The sequence below is a fragment of the Patagioenas fasciata genome, chromosome 1, assembly GCF_037038585.1.
Source record: "Patagioenas fasciata isolate bPatFas1 chromosome 1, bPatFas1.hap1, whole genome shotgun sequence".
NCBI classification, from domain to species: Eukaryota; Metazoa; Chordata; class Aves; order Columbiformes; family Columbidae; genus Patagioenas; species Patagioenas fasciata.
Window position 1 is genome coordinate 119295673 of NC_092520.1, and position 22159 is coordinate 119317831.

At 41.3% G+C, this 22159-nt stretch overlaps 2 protein-coding genes across 5 annotated transcripts in view; one reads left to right on the top strand and one right to left on the bottom strand.

The window, feature by feature from the left end:
* Window positions 1-6709, top strand: part of CYFIP1 (cytoplasmic FMR1 interacting protein 1) — an 84261-nt gene extending 77552 nt beyond the window's left edge. For all 3 annotated transcript variants that reach the window (XM_071813502.1, XM_065854683.2, XM_071813504.1), the window contains 2 exons: window positions 552-699; window positions 1166-6709. In XM_071813502.1, the coding sequence (XP_071669603.1) occupies window positions 552-699; window positions 1166-1330 (313 nt within the window). In that variant the 3' untranslated portion in view covers window positions 1331-6709. The remainder of the gene's footprint in view (window positions 1-551; window positions 700-1165) is intronic.
* On the bottom strand, window positions 4072-17641 carry NIPA2 (NIPA magnesium transporter 2). Of its 2 annotated transcripts, none has more exons than XM_065854652.2 (8): window positions 17318-17641; window positions 14563-14619; window positions 9312-9372; window positions 8758-8980; window positions 7469-7525; window positions 6616-6706; window positions 5916-6076; window positions 4072-5056 (listed from the first exon to the last, which is right to left on the bottom strand). In XM_065854652.2, exons 4-8 carry the CDS (start codon window positions 8894-8896, stop codon window positions 4419-4421), a joined length of 1086 nt encoding a protein of 361 aa, XP_065710724.1. In that variant the 5' UTR covers window positions 8897-8980; window positions 9312-9372; window positions 14563-14619; window positions 17318-17641; the 3' UTR covers window positions 4072-4418. The 2 variants fall into 2 exon arrangements, with proteins under 2 accessions (XP_065710724.1, XP_065710735.1); XM_065854663.2 differs by lacking the exon at window positions 17318-17641 and adding an exon at window positions 16930-17110.
* Window positions 17642-22159: the final 4518 nt, after the last annotated feature.

Consider the following 22159-nt stretch of genomic DNA (forward strand, 5'->3'; position numbering starts at 1 on the left):
ATATGATTAACACGAGTTAACCAGGAACTGTAGTTCTTGGTTTTGTGAATTTTGATAATATCCTTATTACTGAAAAACTGTTGAGCTGTAATGTGCTTTTCACTGAGCAGTTACAGAGGCAAGAGCATAGCATATTTGCATCCTTCCATGCCTGCAGCCCAAAAGAGCAGAGGGGTGTTGAATTCCCACTTTGTCTCCTTTGAACGTGTTATTTCTTTTGAAAATGGAAGGTGATGCCAGTGGAGACTAGTGGGGAGTACATTTTTTGGAGTAACTCTACTTGGTGTAGAGCTGGGGAGAGGGCTTCTGTCTGTTTTTGGGGGTTTTTGTTTGTTTGTTTTTGTTAAGTGTCCCTTTGCATTGCATGTGGTATCTGGAAAGAGAACTGAATTTACTAGAGATTCTGCAGCATTTTCTAGATTCATGTCTAACATATCCTAGAGTCATATATATGTACTTTAGTGAAATGGCTGAGCACTGAGCATTTCCCCTGGATATGTTTCTGAAGATTTAGGCGAAATGCCCTTTCTGTGGTGTGTTTCCCGATTCAGGCAGTGCTTTGGAGACGGCTTGCACTGGGCTGGCTGTATGATCATCGTGCTTTTGGGACAGCAGCGTCGCTTTGATGTGTTGGATTTCTGCTACCACCTACTGAAAGTCCAAAAGCATGATGGCAAAGACGAGGTTATAAAGAATGTGGTGAGTTGAAAACATCTGTTCTGTACTTGCTGTAGTAATGAAGACAACGATAAATCGGAGCTGTTCGTACTTGGATACAGTGTAGATGTAGCAATTGCTTTTTTCGAGTGCAATGCTGAAATGAGGGCACCAAGGATTTTAGGACAAAAGATTAAGGCATTAGTACTAGAGTCTGAAGATTGGTCAGTGAGAACTTTGATTTCCTGAATACGTGGGATTTTCTTAATGCTTCCTGTCTCATATATGTGCATTCTGATTATGACCAGGCGGCTGTAAGTTGCCCTTTTTTGTACAAAAAGCACTGTCAAAAACCAAAACGCACCTTGGATTTTCCCTGGATTAGGAGTGGAAGGGAAACATTTGTAACATGCCTGGGAAAGGTGAGGTAACAGCATTTGCTGCTTTTGTGTCTAAGGCTTTTTATCTCCAAAGCTAATTCCCGTGTATGTTTCTTTGATGTTTGCAGCCTTTGAAGAAAATGGTTGAGAGAATTCGCAAGTTCCAGATTCTGAATGATGAGATAATTGCTATTTTGGACAAGTACTTGAAGTCAGGCGATGGAGAGAGCACACCTGTGGAACACGTGCGCTGCTTCCAGCCACCTATTCACCAGTCTCTTGCCAGCAACTAGGCTTCCCACCTAACAATACTTTTTGCAGCTATTTAAGCTAAAAGTATGAGAAAAAAACAACAACAAACAAAACCCAGACAGTTTTTAAGGAATCCTCTCATCTGCATTTTTCAGTATGCCTGTGCCATTTGAGTGGCGTGCTGTCCTCTTCACTCTCCAAGCACAGTAACTGTATACAATCCACACTTATTTTTCTAGACTAAAATTTTATACGCTTTGATTAAAAACCTGCGACTGTAAAAGACTTTTTAAATCTCTTTGCATTCCTGTACTGAGGTGGCCATTTTAGACTGGACTGGCTTAATTTCCCCCTGAAGCTATCAAAATAATAGCTGTGGAGGATAAGAAACTGGGGTCTGTAGAAAAAAAGATTTAGAAATCAATTCCTAATTGTTTGTATTAGAGCATTAATTGCTTAATTAGCCTTTATTAAAAAAAGAACCAACCGACCCTGCTGGTGCTTTGTGAATAACTTTTCTACTCCTTTGATTATTTTTCCTCTTTGCAAAACTATTCTCTGAGTAATTATGGAAATGAAGGCTAATTAAGGTGATTGATTGTTTCAAAGTTCTTTAACATGGAAATGACTGGTAGTATCCTGGTCTTTGTAAAAGGCAGTAGTTAAACTGATGAGAATGGGAACTGATTGCTTTTTCCTAGTGAGAACTTCTAACGCAATTTAGGTTTTGGTTGGTGATAAGATACCTATACATGTTTACAAGTGATAAGGAACTCACTCTTGTTTACCAGAATCTCAAAGACAGCGATCAGGTGTAAAGTATCCCAGTACATAAACTCTAATAATGTTAATCATTATTTACTTATGGAAATTATTTGTTTAATTACACTTACTGTATTATGCAAACACCGCATCAGTAAAATCGTTTGTAAAACTTCAGCAACTGTAGAAGTTGAATTTCAAAGAAACCTGTTCCGACAGCTGGGATCTCCTCCTTGCAGACTGCAGGATCCTAACGGAGCTTTTCAGCTGGCTTTTGGGATCGGCCCAAGATGTGAGTTAAGACGGCTGGAACAGACACAGATAGTTACAGATTTTACTTGGGACTTCTGGAAACATTACTTACTTGGTTAACTTCTCTAACCCCTAGTGCCAAACCAAGAAGGCATCCTTTTGAGAATCCATTTTTCTCCCTTTCCTCTTACTAGTTCACAGCTGAGTTACATCTTTTCTCCTGCTCAGCTCTTAGATCTTTCACAGCAGAAAGAGCCCAGTAATGGGCAGAAATGAGCGTCTGACAGAGAAGGTATGGAGTAGGTGAGGAAAGCATAGGTACCAGCCTGGCAGGGAACTGGATTTTTGAGGAAAAAAGAAACGAGGTGAAATTCCTCAGCAAAACAGACATGTCAATCTGTACACAAATTTCTACTACCACAGGTTTTCCCCAGATGTCTCTGCTTGTGAGCTGCCTTTCTGGGGTGGTCCTCATCACGGTAGGGATGCAGACAGGACTGCCTGCTGCAGGGGAGACAGAAGTAGGAAATGCTCATGCTTTGTTACACCAGCTTATTGCAGGGTTTCTTTTACAAGGTGTTAACATGCAAGTTTTCTTGAAGAAACATTCCTTTTTTAGTTCTCAACAGAGGAAGAAGAGGACTTCTGGCCAGCCAAACATTTCCCAAAGCTTCAGGCTTCAAGTAAGGAAATGAACAAGTTTCTTCATTTGTTGAGATAATCATTGGTTATGGGATAAAAGTCTCATGCACCTGAGCCTTTGGCTTAGCACTGTAAGCCTAGGTTTTTATGAAATATTTAACTAATCGTGGTGTGAAGTAAATTGTAATTCCCACCAGTTAACTGGCAGCAGTAAGAGACTTAGTCACTAACATCTTAAAACTACTAATGCTAATACAGACTTGAAGATTTGGTTTTTCCCCAGTAGGCAGTATGGATTTAAAAGAATTCAAGCATCAGACCTTTGTTTTGCATTTTCAAAGGTAGCTAGCTTACTATTTAATTTTCAACAGGATACTAGACTTTGAGTTAAAATGTGTAACTACCCCTCCTACCAAAAAGGAGAAACGCAGCCAGGTACAAAGAAGGCATCACTCTTTAATTACAAATTCTCTCTTATCAAAACCTGCGGGTCTGGGGATCAAAGTGTCTGTAACAACATAAAGCAATGGACTCCACTGTATGAAACTGTAACCTGCTCTTTGGCTGGGCTGGCACTACGCACAGCAGTCAGGAGTGCAGTGACACCTTGGCCATTTTGGTTCTGCCCTGCTGCCCCTCAGTACTGTGCTCTGTGTGGTGCAAGCGTCAGGGGCATGTGGCTCCCTAACCCAGCAGTGCTGACCTGGTGTCCCTCAAAATTAAGTAGAAGTTCAAATCCCAATCTTTAACCAGACTTTAAAGAAACTTTTTCTTGCTTGACACCTTGGCCCCTCCTGCAAGTACAACACATACCAGAGGAAAGCAGCAGAGTTTGTTTTGCAGGTAAGCACACAACCTGACAAATTACAGCAGCAGCTAGTGTAAAATCATTTCTAAGCTTCACATCTACAGTAGAAGTGTTGTTATAAAATATTTATTTTTATTTTCTGCCTTTGTGAACCTAAAAACTTATAACCCACTTTCCCTACCCCTTCTTTAAGCAATGACATTATGTCCCACATTTTTTACCCATTTTTTTTAGTGCAGCTCATGTTTTAGTAGGTTTACACAGTCCCTCAGCCTTCAGCCAGGGCACAAGTACAAAGGATTCAGGTTCACCGCAATCTTTTTACCACCAATGCAGAAATAAAGCAATTTATTTTGGAAAAAAAAAGTCATTAGTGCAATACATCTTAAAACAGAAGAATTAAATGAAAATATTTACACATAAGTTAAGCAACAAAACCAACTGTGGTCTGAGGTCATTTTAGTATTTTTTTTAAAGTAAAAATAAGGCAAATAAAACCCCCTTCAGCATCCTTTACCCAAACTAATCAATCAAACTTAAAAATTAACGATTGTCTACACATACTGTTAAAAAGTACATGATTTTCCAGACAAGCTCAGACATTTCACAGCAGGAAAAAATTTCCAGAGTTACAGAATTGTTCTTTTCTTAACACATAGATATTTTCAGAAGGCTGACAGGCTACCATTTCTCCTGGCTGCAGGACTCTCGGTGGACTGCATTTCACCTAGACAGGCAGAACTTTCTTCATCGTGATTTAAGCAGTCGTGCATGCTCAGCAAAGTCCCATTTGCTGCTCTATCGTCTTTCCGCAAAGAAAGGGGCAGATTTGCGAGGGTGAAGTTAACATCTTTGAAGGCATGCAATAAAAAGATCCCCACAATAATAGTCAGGAAGCCACTGAAGGTGCCAATAATGTCATCGGCCGCCATGTGTTGCCATTCCTTGAAGAGGATGGCAGAACAAGTTAAAACAGATGTCGTGAAGATTACGTAATATATTGGAGTCACTATCGAAGTGTTGAATATATCCAGAGCCCTGTTTAAATAGTTGATCTGTGTGCTCACACAGACAACAAGGCTTGGCACCAGAATCCAAGACAAGGGATGTTTCAGCACTGGTTTTCCAGCAAAAAATTCCTTTATAGCGATGCCCAAACCTTTTACACAGGAGACTGATAATGCTCCAATTACAGAGCAAATTGTTATGTACACAAGAATGTTGGTCTGTCCATGACGAGGTCCCACCACAAATATTAGAATTAAAGACACAATGACAACGAGAGTTGCGAAGACCACAAAACCTGTCATTGGGTAGAAAAAAAAAAATCCTGTTATTAAGGTACACTATTAAAAGCATCCTACAGGTACCAAGAATACACATGAACAGTGCAGGTGTCTCAGGTTAACAGAAAAGCTGAGAATGTTCCTCATTACTCCTCCAATATGAAAGCTGAAATGATTTTAGAGTGAGCCAGATAAAGCAAAGACTGAACCTCAGGCATAGTTTATTACCTTTGCTAGTCTATCATCAAGACATCTACAGGATTAGATTGCTAAATTGCCCTACACAGAGACTCACTGAGGTGTAAATGCCACTGGGTACAGGCTTATGTCTGAAGGCTTTTGAAGGAGGTACGTTTTGGCAGACTGCTTCATTCATCAGCACATTTCCAATAATCACGTAATTCCTTAAAATCAGCTTTTTAATATCTCTGTGCTGGCTATTTCCTCTTGTTTAAAATGGGATTTGTCTTTGCATGGCTAGTATTTTGCAGGTGCATATTTGCGAGTGCCTGAGCTCCCATGTCTCAGCGGACACCGAGAATCTACTTTTCATTTTAAGGAGAGCTCACAGTTGGGCTTAGAGACTGATGCACTTCAATTAAAATTTATATAAGTTGTGTTTATACAACTGTGTTGCTGCATTGTTTAAACTGTCATCTCAGTGGTTCACATCAAGACACCTGTTCAAGGCCAGACAAATTCACTGGCATCATTGCAAAGCTCCCTATGGAATTATGTCACAGAATTCAAACCTCTACTTCATTTGGACAACATGAAGCAGACATGGGCTCTCTCCCTGGACTTGAAAGCAGCGGTAATGAAACTATAATAAAGAAACAATGGGCTGAGCACATATCAAGCCAGCATTTTTCTTACCTGGATCACCGAGTTTGTGGGACATTTCATTCAAGGTTTCTACTTCTTCCTCTTGCGGAGCATGAATTACCATCACAGTTGATCCCAGTATGCTTAGCAAACACCCTATTTTTCCATGTAGATTAAGTTTTTCATTTAAAAAGAAGGATGACAGAATGGCACTAAGAAGAAAAAAAAAAAAAAATACACCACCAAACATGGAATTAGCAACATCTCATTAATTTGCTCATCAGCCTACAGGTTGCTTAGACTATACGGGTCACTTGCACATGCAAGTGTAGTTTTTTGGGAGGCAGCATAAAAAAGGGGTTCTGGGGAGAGATGCCAAATCCTAACAGGTAGATCTGTCCATAGCAAGTATCTTGAAATGAAAAATCAACTAAGCACTTGTAAAAATAATATTTTTAATACAAAAATCTTTACTTAGCAATGAAAATATTACCCTGTTGTATACAACATGTTTCTGAAATGCAGTAGATGATAGATTTTCACAGACTGAGGTGTAGATGCATTGCTAGAACCCTTTTATTCATAGTCACTTCACATTTGGAGAACCTTGAAGTTACTCCTGATGCTTATAAGCACTCTTTATTGTTAAGAACCAACCACTTTTATTAGAGCATATTCCAGTGACATATTTCTAAATAACGATTTCACTTCTCTCTCTGAAATTACACTGCTTTCTGCTAGTGTTTCTTACCTTACAAGAACACTGAGAGCTCCTAAAGGAGTCACTAATGTAGCTGGTGCAAAAGCATAGGCAGCAAAGTTCGCTACTTCACCAGCTCCCACTGCAGAGTAATAAGAAAATTTTTTAAAAATATATAGTTAGGCCATTTTACACAACAAACCTGTGAATCAGGGCAAGTGTCATTGTGAACACAAACCTGCAGTAAAGGAACACTACAAAATTCTAATTATAGCATTCAGCTAACAGTACTAGCAGAACACACCTCACCTCCCCTGCTATTATATTTTAAAAACAGGCTGGGGGACTACAAGAGGTATTAAAATTAATTCAGCCAAATTAGAAGATGTTTTATTTTGGTGTCTATATTGCCGCTCCCCAGCCTGCCAATTTAGGTCATGTCTGCATGGAGACATCTGCAACTGCAGGATACAGGGCAATGTATACATTAAGCCATAGTTACTTGAACACAGCCAATAAGTCCAGAGTTTAAGCAACAAAACAACAAACAGAAAAGTTCATCCCAAAATATACTTCCCTCTAAAGAATCCTGTGTATCTAAGCACTTCTCTGCTATGACAAAAAACAGAATGCATATGCTAGCAAAGAGATACAGAAAGACTAATGTCTGCCTAGTTCTACTGCCCAATGAAGGCAGTTAAATCAATGAAAGAACTTCTGGCGTGAGAGAAGTTATATTAAAGTTATATTAAAACCATTAGAGCTGCACCTGCCAAATCACCACGTAGCATTACGATCCATTGTAGAATCCCCTTCTCGCTCCTTTTTTGTAACCACTGCTGCCATCTGTGGCATATTTATTTATTTAAATTATAGAATGCAGATTATATGTTTGATTACTTACTTGAAAGAAGTCCAGCCCACCACAGCCACTCCTTAAGGTATGCATGACCACCTTGTCCTAAAATTGAAAGAACGTTTGCTACTCCATTAAACATACATTGACAAAGCATAACCTGTGACTGATAACATCACCATAATTTTTGCAGCCCATGCCCTTAAAAACATGAGTGGCCTTTTGATACTTCGGCTTTATAGGTAGAGGATTGAAATAAACATCTTTGAATTTATGACGTGCATATGCTTCCTAGAACCTTGAAAACTAATTATTTCTTTTGTATTAGAAATGGTAGTGATGACCATACCTGCATTACCCTGAAAGACAGTTCTTTCAACTCTTTGTACTGACATGAGAAGTCAAGTTATGCGACTCTTAAGAGTGCAATTTCATGGACATGAAGTGTGGCTTATGTGATTGATTATAGGTAGAAATGTGTGAAATGTAGTCAGACTCCAGGTGGGGTCTCACCAGGGCAGAGCAGAGGGGCAGAATCATCTCCCTCGACCTGCTGGCCACGCTCCTTCTGATGCAGCCCAGGATACAGTTGGCTTTGTGGGCTGTGAGTGCAATTGCCGGGCCATGTCCAGTTCTTCATCCGTCAGCAGCCCAGGCCCTTCTCTGCAGGGCTGCTCTCAATCCATTCACAGCCCAGCCTGTATCTGCACTTGGGTTTGCCCTGACCCATGTGCAGGACCCATGAGGTTCTCATGGGCCCACCTTTCAAGCCTGTCAAGGTCCCTCTGGATGGCAACCCTTCCCTCCAGCATGTCAACTGCTTGGTGTCATCTGCAAGCTTGCTAAGGATGCACTCCATCCCACTGTCTATGTCATTGATGAAGATATTAAATAGTATTGCTTCCTCTATGAAGAGGGCCATGACTTACACGCAATTATTACATGTGATTTTTAGTTTTCTAAAGCAACCTTTTGACACTCAAACACAGTTAACGTTCTCTTAAATTCACTCATTCAGGAGCACAAATGTAGTTAAGAGCGCTGCTTCCAACTTCCATTTGCAAGTACAATTCAGACATAACTGACATGTGAATGAATCCTTCAACAAGTGTCCCTAGAAGGCATTACATGCAAATTAAATACCATGTATCACACAGAATTATCTGCATATGACACGAAAGGAAAAGAAAACAACCACCACCAACACATCAGCTATACGTTTTAGGTTTCATATATGTGTTAATGAGCAAAAAAGTCAAAACAAGATCATAAGTTTAGTAATCTTCGCCTGAACAGCAAAACTTAGACGTCAGCAAATTTCTTAAACACGTATTTACCTGCTCTCATGGAGCCTTTCCTAGCTAACCGGAGAAGGCCTTTCTTTTTGAGGATGAAGCTTCCTCCGATGAAAATGCTGGAACTCATAGCCAACACCAGACCAATACAGAAGTCATATCTCCCACGAGTTTGGCTCATCTCGTAAACTACTAACTACTGTCACACTGATCAAGGAACAGCAGAACTTCTGTTACTCAACACAGGATGATGCAACACTGAAACCTGGGCAAAATAAACACATCAGAATTAAACTGGTAGAAACACACACCGTATGGGGAAATCCTCAGCAACTTGTGTGACTGGCTCTCCTGTGAATGGTCTCTGCTATGAGCAGCTAAATAAAAAAGGCAATCTACTAACAGGTCTGAACACCTAGAAGGAAGGGCTTCTGACCTAGCATATAAAAACTGAAACACAAACAAATAAAAGTTCTTTGAAAAAAAAGAGCTAAGGAAAACGTTAAGATGCGTCATTTGTTTTTCTTCTCGTTACGTACACAGAGCCATGCCCATCACACCATGTAACTGATGATACTGAGCAAACAACTACTTACATTGAAATCAGTTTGTAAGAGACTCTGAGAACAGCCACAGCATTTCTTCCACATAAACTCACTAGAAAAATGAGAGCAAATATTAGAATGTCTGTTTAACCATATAGTGTAGTAATTTCCCTAACGCAAACAAGCTTGAGATGTATGCATGTGCACTTATCCTCTAACCAACAGGGAAATCTGAAACAAGGAAGAAGGCATCTGTTTGTTGGTATATTCTACAAAGAGTTTCCCATACCTGCATGAAGCATCTTTTCAGCTTAGCTACAGTAACTATTAAGAGTTTACAGTTTAAAAGCTTTCACCTAGCCTGACTGCTAAGACTCCAAATTTAGTTAAGCAACACTTTCAACAACAGCTTAGCAGAAAACAGCAACTTTTAGGCCAGAAATCAACATTTTACATATTCAACCTCCTGCTTAACAAGAAAATGTATTTCAGTGCATCTTTTCTCTTGTTACAAGCTGTAATGAGGATATCCTGGATTCCATCTAACACATAAGACTTTGAATTTAAGGTATCTCTATTAATAACTTTTAAACTGAAAAAAAAGAAGTTCAAGGTATTTTCAAGGTGATTAACCTCTGTATAGTATGAAGGGAAATGAAAACCATTTTTAAGGCTTTGATTTCAAGACAAGTGATCATTACAACAGTATAGAGAACTGTTCAAAAGGAAGAAAACATCTATAGATAAACAATTTTTACTTCCTGGGAACACCAAATCACAGATGTGCCAAGAATAGCATTTAGCTCCTTAAGCAATTATTTTCCAGATACTCAGAAACATGCCATATGACCTAAGTTGCATCAACAAGCTTTTGAATTAAAAGGAAAAGGGGGCAAAGGAGAGAATAAAATATTTCTGCTTTAGTGCTTATTAGAATCTGAATTCCACAGTTTTAATGTTGAGATACAGCAGCAGCTTCCCCAAGCAGGAGTACAGTGTTAGTGTTAATACCAAGCACCTCCTTGCATGCCCAGGCTGCAGCAGGCAGATGGATGCACCCACACCCTGGGGGTCCAGGACTAGGTAAAAATCACATTCCAGTCTGCCATTCAAGTTCAGATTTCTGAACCTGTTTCTTCAAAACTTGCTTTCTTCCAGTACTGCTTTTCCCTGTATGTTCTTGCTTCCAACCTTGGTGAATTTGCTACAACTCTAGGAAAAACCTAGCAGAGAACGACAGGTAAGTGAGCATTAAAACTGAACACAAATCCACTTAACTTGCATCCAGTAAGGCTGTGAAAAAGTACAGGAAAACAGTCCCATTTAATAAGCACTCAACACAACACTACTCAAAATGCTGGCAAAAGTGACTGTTCAAAATTCTCAAATCCTCTTCCCTTAATAGCAATTTTTAATATCTTATTTTTTTAGGAAAAAATTAAGTAAGTGAACTGCAAGGGTCTGCTTTCATTTTCTAGCAAATTTAAAACATAAACTTAAGGAGATTCTTGCATGATACAAAATCATCTACCAAACAACACCAAAAAAAGACAAATCATTAGTGAGGGAGACAGATGAGAACAAGCCACCTCACTAACCACACCAAATATTCTTCCGGTTTTGAATTCAAAGCAAGACTTTCAGTTCCCTGAAGGATAAATGCATTTTTTAATGTAAGGAAAAGATGTGAAGAGACTTTACGACTGTTCTCTCTCACCTTCTCCTGCAGTCTTAAGTTACACTGTTCAGGTAATCAAACTAAGTGTTCTCACTCCAGTTGGTGTAAAATGTGATACTGGTATAGCATCACCTGGGGGAGGGGAGCTTCTTTTGCTGAGCTTTTCTACCCTACCAGTGTTTTCAACAGTTGCTACTCTAGTTATATTACTAACAGGAGCATTTCTACTAGTGTAGCTTTTTACTAAAACAGAACTCGCCATACTGACAAAACCACCTTTTTTTTTTTTCTTTCTTTCTTTCCTCCTTTCCCTGATTCACATAGTTTCACCTATATGAAAAGATTTCTGACAGAGGTAAAGAGCATCAGTTAGTCCCATCTTGACATCTTCCACTCACTGCATGTCAGAGACAAGGGAGAAGCAGCAAAGGCTGCTTTTCTTTTTTTTGGAAGTTAACAGATAATTTTCTGACTTGAGATTTAAGAACACCCTAGGGATGCTACACTTCAGAACTAGTACTTCTACTCTCCTGCAAGTCCCACATATACTAAAGAGTTTTTAATTCACTGTCAACCACTTTGTTAAGTTTGTAAATAACTCAAATCTCAACCACTTCTTCACGTAAATCCCTGCTGGCTCTTCTTTCTAAGTGTAATTGTCCAAACAGACAGAGCCAGCCCCATTTCTGCTTGGGCTGGACTGCCATACTTCCACCTAAGGTCTATACAGATGTCTACATTTGCTGACCATTTCTGCAGCACAGTTGCAACTTCTCTCTGAAGAGATCTGGTCCACTTTGCATACAGTGCAGATGTAATCTGTATGCATAGAACTGACATGTATAGCTGCAAAGCAATAGCAGGTACAGTAAATTTTACACTTCAGGAAATCAGTAGTTTAATTTTAACCCTAAGACTGAGTAAAAGAAAAGGAACTAATGAGTCATCATAAATATCATCACCAAAAAAATATTATATTTGGAAATTAAAAAAAAAAAAAAAAAAAAATCACAAAATGAGCAGTTTCTGGAATAAATACTCCTCTCACGTTTCAGCTTTGGGACATGCCAAAGCTGTCCGGTCCCAGCAGCCAGGGCCACTACTAAGTTCTAAACAGGAGAGAAGCCAGAAAATGTAGGAGTTAAACAAAGCTGGCAGTAGATTTAGTTGGATTTGCTGTATTTCTGCAAAGGTTCTTTAATCAAGTTCACGGCTGATTTTAACAGTGAGTATCTCATACATTCAAGACTCGCAGGTTAATGGAGCAATAACAGTTTGCCTCTCTGATTCCAGAGATGTAATGAGCGGATGAGACCTTCCTATCCACAGAAGCTACAACACTTAAAACACCTTGAAGAATCACCCACTTATCAACTGCCTGTGGATCACCTGGTATCGTGAGTCATAACTCTCAGCATGCAACAGTGCAATGACAAACAGAGGGAATGTACACAGAGCCTGAAGGTCATCTGACAGGGAGAGACAGGGAAAAAGCTTTCTGAAAAAAACCTGTAGGACATAAGCAAGTCCAGATTAACCACAAAGTTTGTTTGCTTATTTTTAAGATGTAACCGAGAACCATCACAAATGCTGATAAGATACAGACAGAATGCTTGAGGTTGGAAGGGACCTCTGGAGATCATCTAGTCCAGCCCACCTGCTAAAGCAGGTTCACCTAGAGTAGATGGTACAGGAATGCGTCCAGGCAGGTTTTGAATGTTTCCAGAGAAGGAGACTCCACAACCTCTCTGGGCAGCCTGTTCCAGTGCTCTGGCACCCTCAAAGTAAAGATGTTTCTCCTCATATTCAGATGGAACCTCCTGTGCTTCAGTCTGTGCCCATTGCTCCTCATTCTATTGGTGGGCACCACCGAAAAGAGTCTGGTCCCATCCTCTTGATACCCACCACTGAGATATTTATAAGCATTGATAAGATCCACTCTCAGCCTTCTCCCAGCTGAACAGACCCAGCTCTGGTCTAAAACACAAGAAACACCTCTTTGTCTTTTTTCTCAGAAGTCCTTTTCTCCCACAAACGGCACATACACAGTGTTCAAAAGATGTTATATATTTACTGTAACAAGTAAGCCCTCTAAATATTCAGACACACTAAAAGCGGTGTCATGAGACAAAAGAATATTTTACATTTAAAAGCAGCAGATAAGCATAAGTAAGCACGAGAGAGTTATCAGCCAAAGAAAATCAGTATCACTTCCACAAGTTGTTGTATGGAAGCAACAATTATAGTTGGAAAAGTAAACACAGCGGATTTTTTCAACTTTGCCTACTTAACCACCAGCCTTTAAGAGTTCAGTAAATATTTTTTTCTCCTAGAAGTAATCTAAATATAGGCTAAAATATTTAAGTGGTAGAATTCACAATTTTGTCTAAAACCTGATCTTCTTAACTGTGAACAGAATCATGTCACTGAGCTAAAAGGACCTTGACCAGGCCACTTACTTCAACCCTTTGCCACGTACAGCATAATTCACTGCTGCTCTTCATTACAGATAATTCAGCTAAGCTTCTTCCAATAAATACTTACGAAGGAAACTTCGCAAACACCAGAGCCACCCTTTGATGCTGTTAGGAACTCTTGTATCTAACCGTCTTCATCTAGATTACCACTTTGACTACCAAAGCCCATCGTATTGCCCACTCTGGACTTGGAAAAGACACAACTCTCTTCATCTCTGCACCCACATCCTAACATTACTCTGCAAGTTAGGTGCTTGGCATTTCCTGCTGTGCCTAGGTGGGGTTTTTTCGGTGTATGGTGGGGGTTTTTTTGTGTGTGTTTTGGTTTTGTTTGGTTGGTTTTTTCCCCCTAATGAAGTCCAACTCCCAAAGCTGCATACAGTATTTTAGCTGGGTTATTATTACTTCTGCGACACAGTGGAAGACTAATACTTCTTTTCATATGACGAAAATCGGTGGTTTTCTTAGCTCTTCCTGAGCAGTCATCTACTGTTGACTCATCTTCAGCTTCTTTATTAGTATAATTTCCAAATTCTTTTCTACAAAACTACTGTTCTCTAAACTGTATTTGTACAGCAAATTATTCCCACCTGGGTGTAATAACTTTCTTTTTACTTCCATAAAAAGCATCCTTTTTTTTCCGGAAGTGTTTCCTGAAAATATTTGTCTGAGTTTACACACTGGCAACCCTTCCCTGCTCAATTCCATTAACTATTTATTTGTCCTTTCAGCCAGATCACTAATGTTAAACAGCACAAGATTCAGACCTGACTCACACAGAAGGACATTTAAATAAAAGTCTGTTTTGGCAAGAGATTAGTAATAGTTACTCCAGGTATGCCCATTCAGCACCTTTTGAACTGGTCTGTGGTATTTTATTTTCAATTCTGCTTATTTACAAGAATTTCATGAGAAGTTTTATGTTTCTAACACTGAAATAGAGCACCTACTTACTGCTCTCCTAGCCATAAAGCTTTTCACAGAAGAAAATGTTGCTTTTAACAAATACACATCGACGATTATGTGTCACACTGACTGTTATGTGTTCCCTTCTTCATTTCCACAGGCATAAAGCCACAAGAAACAGAAACACTCCCTAACAAAAAAATGTTTAGTGATAAGCTTTTTAAAGGCTCATTATACATACCAAATTCGTTCCGAAATCCAGGAGCATTCACTTCTTAAATATTTCAACGTTAGTCTTCTAAAATATAAGTTAAAAATAACATTAATTGGCATTTTAAGAATTCAGCTTAAAAAAGTATGTTCATCAAGTTAATCTCATTTGCATGCATGACACACAGGATTTTACATTGTGTCATCTATGCTTTAAAGAGGGATAGAACTTTTGTTTTAAACACAGGTGAATAACAAAGTAGTGCGATTTTAAATTTGATCTTCCTTAGGTATGTCTCACCTGAAACACCACCGTTATTTCTTTCCTTTGCTTTTAACTTCACTAATCAAAGAAGCTAACTTGCAACCTAACCTATTCTCTAGAAGGTAACGTGCTAAAGTTGAACTTAAATACTATACTACTCCTTTCAGTTTTGTTCTGTAACTTAAGTGTTAAGGCACTTCTATTGCAAAAACTGACATAAAGTTTTAATTATTGACTTGGGTATGGTGAATTCTCAGAAGATATTTATATACAGAACTCTGGAGCAGTGGGGAGTATGACACACAAATATTCTCAGTAAGATTACTAAAATCCCCAAAATACAGCTAACTCCTTAATCCAAGTCTTCCTCAGTTATGTTCTGTCTACTCATGAACATATCTTTCAAGCACAGCTATAGAGAGAACACTGAAAGGACAGATATAGTACTAAGATAAAAGAATTGTTGGTTTGAAACTTAGTCACGTACGTCTCTAAAAGGCCAAGATGCATGCATACAGTACCCACAGATTCTGTACACATTTTTTAGCAAAGAGTACCTTCAACTTTGCACTGTAAGATACAGTTTTCCAGCTTTGTCAAAGTTAAATGGGTATGCGAACTTATAAACTTTATTATTTACACATTACACAGGAAAGGTAAAAATATTTAACTTCTTTATATATTGTTATAGATATGTATACATATAATGTAATATTAGAGGAACTAGCACAAGTACTCAGAAAGCAAAACATATGTTAATGGTTCTAACATTGCCTATTTTAAAAGTTTAACTTAAATTGTGGGGAAACTTATCCTTTATAGCAGATTTCTACCAATCAAGCAAAAGCAACAAGTATTCCATTTTAAGTAACTAGGAGAAAACAAGAAAAATGCCACACTAATATTTTTTGTAATCTTATTCTTTGTATTTGCTATTTGTAGTTAGTCTCTTGTATAAAAGATTGTTCTTCAATTAAAGCATTTTCTCATAAAGCTGAAAAGTAACTCCACTAAAACACAGTGCTATTAATTAACTAAACACAAACTAGACAGTGCTTTATAGCTGATACTGTATTGACTGTTATTTCTTGGAAGTCTACGAGAACAGACCCAAGATAAGAGCAGATGACATGACTTGCTCCATCTTTGCTGTACCTAGGACACCAGCTCCAATCTCAGCAAGATGAGTCACCAGTACCGGTCGACTGAAGCTCTACCTTTACTATTTAAGATGGGCAGTTTCAAATTTGAGATAAGCCAGTTAGTTGGAGTCAAATCTAGACATTAGCCGCTGTTTCTTCATTTACATTACCGATAATCTGTTATAACCTGCTTTCTATTTGCTGGGATTTTGTCCTGAGAATTAGTAACTTTACCAAAAGCAAAAATAGTGTAACATTGAATTCCAAATGCAATGCTACTGATAAAAAGTTACGCAATAATTTCCTATCAACGAACTCATTACCTTTCAGGGGTAAAAAAAACTAACTGTATACAATGAGGTACATCAAAAGCATTTAGAAAGAGCCAGGATGACTTAGGTCTAGTATGTTTTAACTAAAAATAATGTTAAATGTATTGCTGTAATATTAGAAAGTTAACAGCTTAAAGATTAGAAAAAAAAATTCAGAGACTAAAGAGTCAGACTCAGTCTATACAAGAATGAACATAAACCATCATTCTGAATTTAAAATTACTTTTTTTTTCCACCTCAAACTAAAGCACTGCCAGGGCTCTGAAGTTCCACTGAAGTCGATCTGGAACCATGCTGTACCACCCTCAGCTGAACTCAGTCCTGAGCCAAACCGAAGACAAACCGGTCTAGCTACCCGATTAACAACACACACGCTCCATTAAAAAGGACAACAGCTCTGGAGCTCCGGCACAACTAGAATACTGTAACTTGCCAATTCTGTCCAGCCAGAGAACCTAACAAACATCCAGATTGATTTTTTTTTTTAAAAAACCTTGGCCTCCAGAGCTCAAACCACCGCAAGTTTCCCATTACGAAGACACCACCACGGCGAAAATCTCCTTGGGCTTCTGCAGCCAGGTTCAAGGCCCAAAGCCGTGACAGCCGCCCACCAACCGCCCGGAGGAAGCACGGTTCGCCCCGGCCTGCTCACTCCTCACCCGTAGCGCCCAACGCTAAGGACCGTGAGCGGCCCAGGGAGCGTGGAGGGAGGCGGCCGGGCACCGGCGCTCCCGAGGCGGCACCAGGCAGCAGCTGGAACAGCCGGGGCCCAGGGGCGGCGGGGCCGAGCGCAGCCCGGAGGCGCGGGCAGTGTCCTCCCGGCGGTGCGGCGATCGCTCCGGCCGCCCGGGCCGCGGCCACACGTGGGGTGTTGGACGCACCGCCCGCTCGCAGACAACGCCCCTCCCCCACCCCCGTCGCCCAGCGACCCGAGCGCCCCCAACTGCCGCCTCCCCCCCCCACCCTCAGCCCGCCCTCCGAGAGGCCGGCCGGGCCCACCGCCACCGCCCCTCGGCCAGCGGGGCCCCCTCCCCGCGGCAGGCTTACCTGCTGTCACCGCCCCTCACATCCCCGCCAGGAGCGGCCCCGCGGCCGCCGCCGCGCGCGGACGGAGAGGAGGAGAAGGGGGGGGCCGGAGCGGGCGGTGGGAGGGACCGGTGCCCGCGCGGTCCACCGCCATGAGGGGACGAGGGTGTGTAGCGGAGGGAACCGGCGGCGGGCAACAGCGGCAGCGGACGAGTGAGCGCAAGCGGTGTCCTATTCCAGGCCGCCCCCTCTCCCCTGATCCCGGTAGCGCCCGCCGGAAAGGGCGCGGCACGGCCCAGCCCAGAGCGAGGCCGCGGTGCGGCCAGGCGCCCCGCCCGCCTCCATGGGTCCTCCCCCTTCCTTCCCCCGCGGGCACGACCGCTGGCCGCGTCTCCGCGGCGCCCCCTAGTGGCCCGCCCGGGCCCCTCCGTTCGCAGGGCAGCGTCCGGACGGCGGCAGCGGGGGGCGAGGGGGCGCCGGCGCCTTCACCGGTACGGGGAAAACACGTCGTGGTGAACGGCTCTGCCTCCTCCAGCGTCAGCCTCGGCTTTTAAAATCCCCCGCGGTGGGTGGCGAGCTGTGTCTCACCGCGGCGCTGCTCACCTGCAGCCGCGCCTGGCTCACCCCCACGTAGCACCCCAGGCACGCCCGCCAAAATCAATCTTAGTTTTAACGCTCTTAAGAAAGACTTACATTGACAAACCATCTGCAATAAGGGAAACAGACATTTTACAGCGTCGGGTAAGTGGTATGGTTTATTTATTTTATTCAGGTCACACATTCTTCCTGCACGCTTTACAACCAAAAGTGATTTAATCTCGTGTGATGTGTAATTGGTATATATGGTTAGACAAATACTTCTGCTCAGCTTCAACCATAACAAGCTTCAGACTTGGAGGGCTCTTCATTTTCTTCAAAACCCTTCAAGCCGGCTCCACGCAGCTGCCGTGTGACGTTGGGTGTGGATAACCAACACTGCCAAAATCCATGGGGTGGCTCCACATGGAAGGTGCAACTCTGTCTTTTCAAATAGGACAGGACTATTTTGTCACATTCCTTAATGAAAACAGTTCCTACTTCTTTATCCTTCTTGCCTCAGGATTTGTCGTGACATTATCATAGTCTGCACAAGCAGCTGCTTTGTTTTTGCTGGACTTGGAAACGAAAGCAGAGACGCAATCTTGGTTTCCCCCACAGGACACCCATAACCGAGCTATTCCTCATCACATTACCTGCTGTCGTCTTTCTCATTAACTGAACTAACGTGGTCCATCACTCTGCCACATAATCCCTACAATTTCTAGGCCACTCAAAGCAAATGGATAAATTTTACGTCTATTTTATTCCCTAAGGTAACATTCTATTTCCCCAGTTTAAAACCAGTCTGGTATTTATGACATGAACTTTTCCCTTGTGAAGTAGTTTCCATACATAAATACACACACGAGCTAAGAAATCCAGTTATTACCTATGTAATTACACAGTAGGAGGCTGGCTTTTCTGTGTTTTACAAGATAACAAAGTTGTGAAGTCTTTGAAAAAGTTCGACAGCTGGTGAAAAGGGTTCCTCAGATCAATTAAAAAAAAATCTAACAACTGTATAAACTATAAACAGGGCATCTAAGTACCGATATCTAAGACAATTCAAAGTTTAAAGGGGCTAAAGAAATGAATGTGCCTGTGATGCCAAGTGCTGGAAGCATACATGTTCCTGAATTAAGTAGTAGCCATATCTGAAACAAGTGAATTTAGTTTTCTTCCACTCTCCTACTCTCCTCCCTTCAAAACCATCTCTCAACTGTCTTGAAACAGTAATGAAGGGAATACACGTCTGAAAATATTAACTGGACTCCTTTAAGCATTGCTGACTCTTTGTGGGACTTCAGTCAGTAGCTTTTCATCTCCCGCCTCATGTTTCTTCTACTGTTCACACAAAATACAATATTTTTAACATGTTCTCAGTTCGGCCCAAATCGTTAAATCTTTGTTTCAAAGCCAGGAGTTGTGCTCAGTAACAGAAAATGCTCAAAGCATCTCTGAATAATTTACAACAGAATAGTATTTCAGGTGTGTTTGCAGGGTACCTGGAAAGAACTCCAAGTATCAAAATGGTGGTAATCTGCCTAACCTAACCCATTTTTGTAGCATAACTCAGCAGAACAAGCCATCTTTGTGCTCAGTGAATTTCACAAGAGAGGTCAGCTATTGTAGGTACTTTTGCAAGGCCATGGACAGGATTTTTCAGGGCATAGTATCTACTATGTGTATAAACATCTCATAAGGTTTTAACAAGGACAAAGAGCAATAGTGCCACCTCATAGATGCCTGGGGTTTACGGGTAATCCGGTTTGTGTTGCACACCAACTGACCCTCGTGCAGTCACTTCCAACCATGTACATGCAGTGAAAGCATTGTGTTGAAAACCACCATACGCCAGCTGCCCAGAACTGCTCTTTGGTACGCGGTCCCTGGGCAGAACGGTGCCAGTTTTAAACCATCCCACCAGGGTGGGGAATTCAGTGAGGTCTGTACCTGGCAGAAAATTAGTTAGGGAATCAGGCATCTGTAACAGGGTCTCTGGTGGCCAGGTCTCTGCTGCATTTAACAAATACAGCGCAGAGCAAAGAAGCCGTGTCTCCAAGTCTACTTCTACACTTGTACTGTCCCATACAAGGGACTTACGGGACTCTGCTTATGGCTCTTTGAACAAACCTCAGAAAAATCAGTGAGACTTCATTTCTTTTGGCACTATCAGATTTTGGTCTTTAACACTTTCCATATGAACTGTGTGGGTGAGATACATATGCTCAGGATTGGTTACCATCCCAGACTTTCAACAATAATGGTGCCTTAGAGGCCTAACTCCAGAGGTACACAAGAAAAGAACAGGGAGTTGAATTTTGCTGCTAATAACGTGTTTTCAAAATACATACTTCTTATCCTATTTGCTTAAAAATCAGAGATGCTGCATGTAGAAAGGAAAGCCTCCCTAGTTTTCTGGTCTGTCTTTGTACATTGCATTAATATCATCAACACCTTTAAAATAAAATTGCAATGATATACCCAGTAAAGAATCCATGCCAGCCTTTTCCACTGCATACAATATTTTATATTGGAGAGGAGCTAATTTCCTTGTTTAAAAATAACTTTTTAATTTTGACCAGCAGTAATACTGATGCATAGCCTAAAACACAAGCGCCAAGACTAAAACAGTTCTTAATCATAAATTCCATCATTAAAACAAAACATAACAAAACCAAAAAACAACCATGCCTGAAAGTCACGTATTTGCCAGTACCTGATATGAGGAGCTACGGATTTCAGATGAAGGAGTAGATGGGCAGCCACTAATTTTTTCAAGTGCTTCCTTCTGCAGGAAGCTCTTATGACAGTAAGTTAGGCTGGTGACAGACTTCCTTACAGCTGCTGCCACTCGATGCACACCTGACTGTGGAGTAGTAGATCTTGAAATAAAAGCTGTAGCAAGTAGCTAGTGTACAAGAATGCATGAACAGATCATAATAACCCATATGATAACCCATAAGACAGTTTGCAGTGACTCGGGCCCCAACAAACATTTCTGCCAGAGAAGCATTCACTTCACTTGTGAGCGAACTTAAGTACAATGAAGACATTAAGACTACAGCTTGCTGGTAGACACCACTACATGATGACTGGGCCCTGCGTATTGCAACTGATCTGTACACATGAAAGAATCCGCTACTCAGTAAAAGCACTGTTCCTATTTTATTAAAGGGTAATGGAAATAGTTTGGGCTTAGGGCTTGAAATTGGGCTGTACAGCAGCTACCGGGGTGGGAAAGTGATTTCCCCCCCATGTGACTGTGTTGGTTTGACTGAAAGTGAGTTAATCATCTTCACCCAGGTAGAAAGCTTTCTTTTTTGTAGCTGGTATGGTCATTGTTTGCATTTAGTTTGAGAACAAGGAGATAACACCCCAGGACAGAGTTAAAGTTTTTAATTGTTGTTGTCTGGGAGCCAAGGCCTTCCTGAGCTCTGCCCACAGGTGTGAGGCATCGAGGAAGGGGGGCAAAGACGGGGCAGAGCTTGACTGACATCCAGACTGATCAATAAGAGTATTCCATGCCATTAGCATCATGCTTCATATTTAAGGAGAGTCGGGATCTTCCATCTAGGAATGGAGCTGGGATGGAGCCAGGACACAGACCTGTTCTGGTTCTGCTCCATTTTGGGGGAGTTCTGTTCAGGACTTCTGTTAATTCAGCCTTTTGCCATCCCACTGTTTTGTAGAGGCCTCTGGGCCTTTCTGCCTTTGTCTCTTTTCTCTCTCCAGGATCAGCTGTTCAGGACCAGGGTGCTGCTGTCTGGGACTAGCTGCCTGATGTGGAAGGAGTTTGTGAGGAATTGCATTGACTATCTTTTATTTTATATTCTACTTCCATTACATATATATTATCAGTAGTATATTAGTGTTATTTTATTAAACTGTGTTTATCACAATCCACAAGTTTCTCCCTTCCCTTTTGTTTCTCTCCTCTGTTTTGGGGTGGGTGGGTGTGAGGGGGGGTGAACGAGCAGCTATTGTGGTCATATTGCTCGCTCGGGTTAAACCTAAGTGGTCAATGGCACAATGGATGGACACCACTAACAAGTGGGGTCCCTCAAGGGTCCATTCTGGGACCAGTACTGTTTAATGTCTTCATCAATGACATAGACAGTGGGATCACGTGCACCCTCAGCAAGTTTGTGGATGACACCAAGCTGAGTGGTACAGTTGACACACATGAGGGAGGGGATGCCATCCAGAGGGACCTGGACAAGTTCAAGAAGAGGGCTCATGCAAACCTCATGAGGTTCAACAAGGCCAAGTACCAGGTCCTGC